A 2,531-nucleotide genomic window follows, 5' to 3' on the forward strand; every position below is an offset into this window, starting at 1 on the left:
AGTCACCCAGGGCATACAGATGCATGCACATACGTAGAACCCACACAGGGCATACACATGCACACACCGCGAGCCCACGTAGGATGCACCTGTGCGTACACACATGCACACACACAGCTCACACTATACATACGTGTACATGTGTGCACACACATAGGGAGCCCGCACCCGGGCCGCACCTCAGTCTGAACAAGGAGAGGCCCGCGCGCGGGAAGCTGGTATCACGATGACTTTTTTCTGAGCACCACCCGAACCCCCACTTTCCTCTCTGCTAGGTCCTCCTTTGCCCTTCCTCTCAGTCCCGGGCCTCCTTCCCCGCCACCTGGATCGGGGAGGGCATCCGGACCCGCCTCCGTTCATCGCCCGGCCCCTCACCCGCCCAACCGAGAGCACCCGGGAAGTGCCCGCGCAGGCTCGTGGGGCCAGTTCTCGCGGAAGCACCCGCCGCCCGCCTCTAGATGGCCAGGTCCTGGCGGACGGTGGCCAGGGACGCCTTGCTGCGGCCGCTGCCGCCCTCGCTGTCGCCGGCGGGGGCCGGGTGCGCGTAGGCGGGCGGGCCGCGGGGGTCGGGGCGCGGGCGCCGGCAGGGCGGGACCGGGGGCGGCGGGAGCAGCTGCCGCGCCCCCTCGCGCGCGCGGTGGCGGCGGCCGTCGCGCTCGGCCCCCTGGCGACGGCGCCCGGCGCGCGGGCGGCCCTTCCAGAGCAGGTGGCCCAGCTCGGCCACGCTGAGCAGCGCCGAGAGCAGCCCCACGGCGAAGTAGAAGAGCACGAAGACGGTCTTCTCGGTGGGCCGGCTCACGAAGCAGTCCACGGTGTGCGGGCACGGCGGGCCGGCGCACGCGAAGTGCGGGGCCACGCGGAAGCCGTAGAGCAGCGCCTGGCCCGCCAGGAAGGCCAGCTCGGCCAGCAGGCGCAGCGCCACGCTCAGCAGGTAGCAGCGGCGGCGCGGCGGCGGCCCGGGCCCGGCGTCCGCGCCGCCCGCCTCCTTGCCGGCCCGGTGCACCGAGTAGATGACGAAGAGCACGGGGGGCGCCGAGAGCAGCAGGATGTGGAAGAGCCAGAAGCGGTAGTGGGAGACGGGGAAGGCGCGGTCGTAGCAGGTCTGGCGGCAGCCCGGCTGCAGCGTGTTGCACACGAACTCCTCCTGCTCGTCCTCGAACACGGCGCCGCCCACCGTGGCCAGCACCAGGATGCGGAAGATCAGCATGACCACCAGCCACAGGCGGCCCACGAGCGGCGACTGCAGCTGCACGGCGTCCAGCAGCGAGCCCAGGAACGCCCACTCCCCCATGGCGCTGCGGACGCGGGGGCGTCAGAGGCCGGCCCCATCAGCGTCCCCCCCACCCCCCACCCCGGCCCATGGGATGAGGTCAGCTGGCCCTCCTCTAACTTTGGGGCGAGGCAGGGGCTCAGTGAGGCCTGGGTTTAGCTGGGATTTGGTGGGAACTCGGGAGTCGGGGCTGGGGTGGCGGGCAGGAGGCGTTAGGAGATTCTCCACTGTGGGTGCCCTTCTCCTTGGGACCGACAGGTGCGGGGGAGGAGCCCCACCGTCGTGCTCTAGCTCTAGATCCCCATGGGCCTGCTTGGTTGGACCGCTGGCTCCTCCAGAGTCCAGATCTGTAGGGTGTGAACTTGGACATCAGGAGGGGCAGCCACCCATCGCACTATAGAAGCAGAAACCCAGGGGTGCCCTTATGTGCTCCAGGATGCTTTCCATGGGCAACCATGGTGCCTCCAACCCAGGACTCCAGACCCAACTTGGTACCCCTGGGAGAGCTGGGAGCCAGTAGACCCAGAGGGACCTCACCTCCTTCTTTCTCTGCCCACCATTTCTCTTGCCCTTCTTATTGCAGTGAACTCCTCTCAGAATTGGGGGGTGGACACAAAAGTAGTCCCACTTCCTTAACTCTATCCTTTGTTCCAGGTGTCCCCTGCCATCCCACCGCAGAGTGGTGGGAATACGGGCCCAGCCCTCTCCCATCTCCTCCCTCGTGTCCCTCAGCTTCCAGGCTCCCACATCTCCTGAGAACCTCCCCCAACACACACACACACACACACACACACACACACACACTCACTCCCACAGCCCCCTGGCGCCCCCCAGACCCTCACCTGACCCCACTCACCCTGGAGCTGGAGCTGAGGTGTTAGAGCTGAGGGAGGGATCCTGGGAGATGGCTGGGACTTGTTCCTCCTAGGCCCTTTTTCATTTTCCCTTTTGGATTTGGCCAGGACAGACGACAGGACAGAATGGATGAGAGGGGCTTGCTCTCCGCCTTCTCTTAAAGGGACAGGGTGGCCCTGTTGGCTGGCTCCACCCTTGGGAACAGACACAGGGCCATGCCCCTTGCTGGGCTTTGCCAGCCCTCCCTTTCTCCCTAACCCACTCCTACCCCCATCCCACTGCTGTGTCTCCTTCTGGGAATGGGGGAGGGGGTTAACCAGAACCAACCGCTTTTGAGGGGGGAGGTTATGGAAGCCCATGGAACAGACTCCCTCAAACTGGAAGGCCTAGATCCACTATCAATTGA

General features: G+C 66.1%; 1 protein-coding gene across 1 annotated transcript; it reads right to left on the reverse strand.

Annotated features, from left to right (window-relative positions):
* Positions 1–9: 9 nt before the first annotated feature.
* On the reverse strand, positions 10–1,298 carry LOC102736203 (gap junction delta-3 protein). The gene has a single exon (XM_081811331.1). The coding sequence runs from the start codon at positions 1,289–1,291 to the stop codon at positions 455–457; it is 837 nt and encodes a 278-aa protein (XP_081667457.1). The 5' UTR covers positions 1,292–1,298; the 3' UTR covers positions 10–454.
* Between the last annotated feature and the right edge of the window lie 1,233 nt (positions 1,299–2,531).

Source organism: Leptonychotes weddellii, unplaced genomic scaffold (genome assembly GCF_054177405.1).
Source record: "Leptonychotes weddellii isolate Sample4059 unplaced genomic scaffold, ASM5417740v2 HiC_scaffold_7097, whole genome shotgun sequence".
In the NCBI taxonomy this organism is placed as follows: Eukaryota; Metazoa; Chordata; class Mammalia; order Carnivora; family Phocidae; genus Leptonychotes; species Leptonychotes weddellii.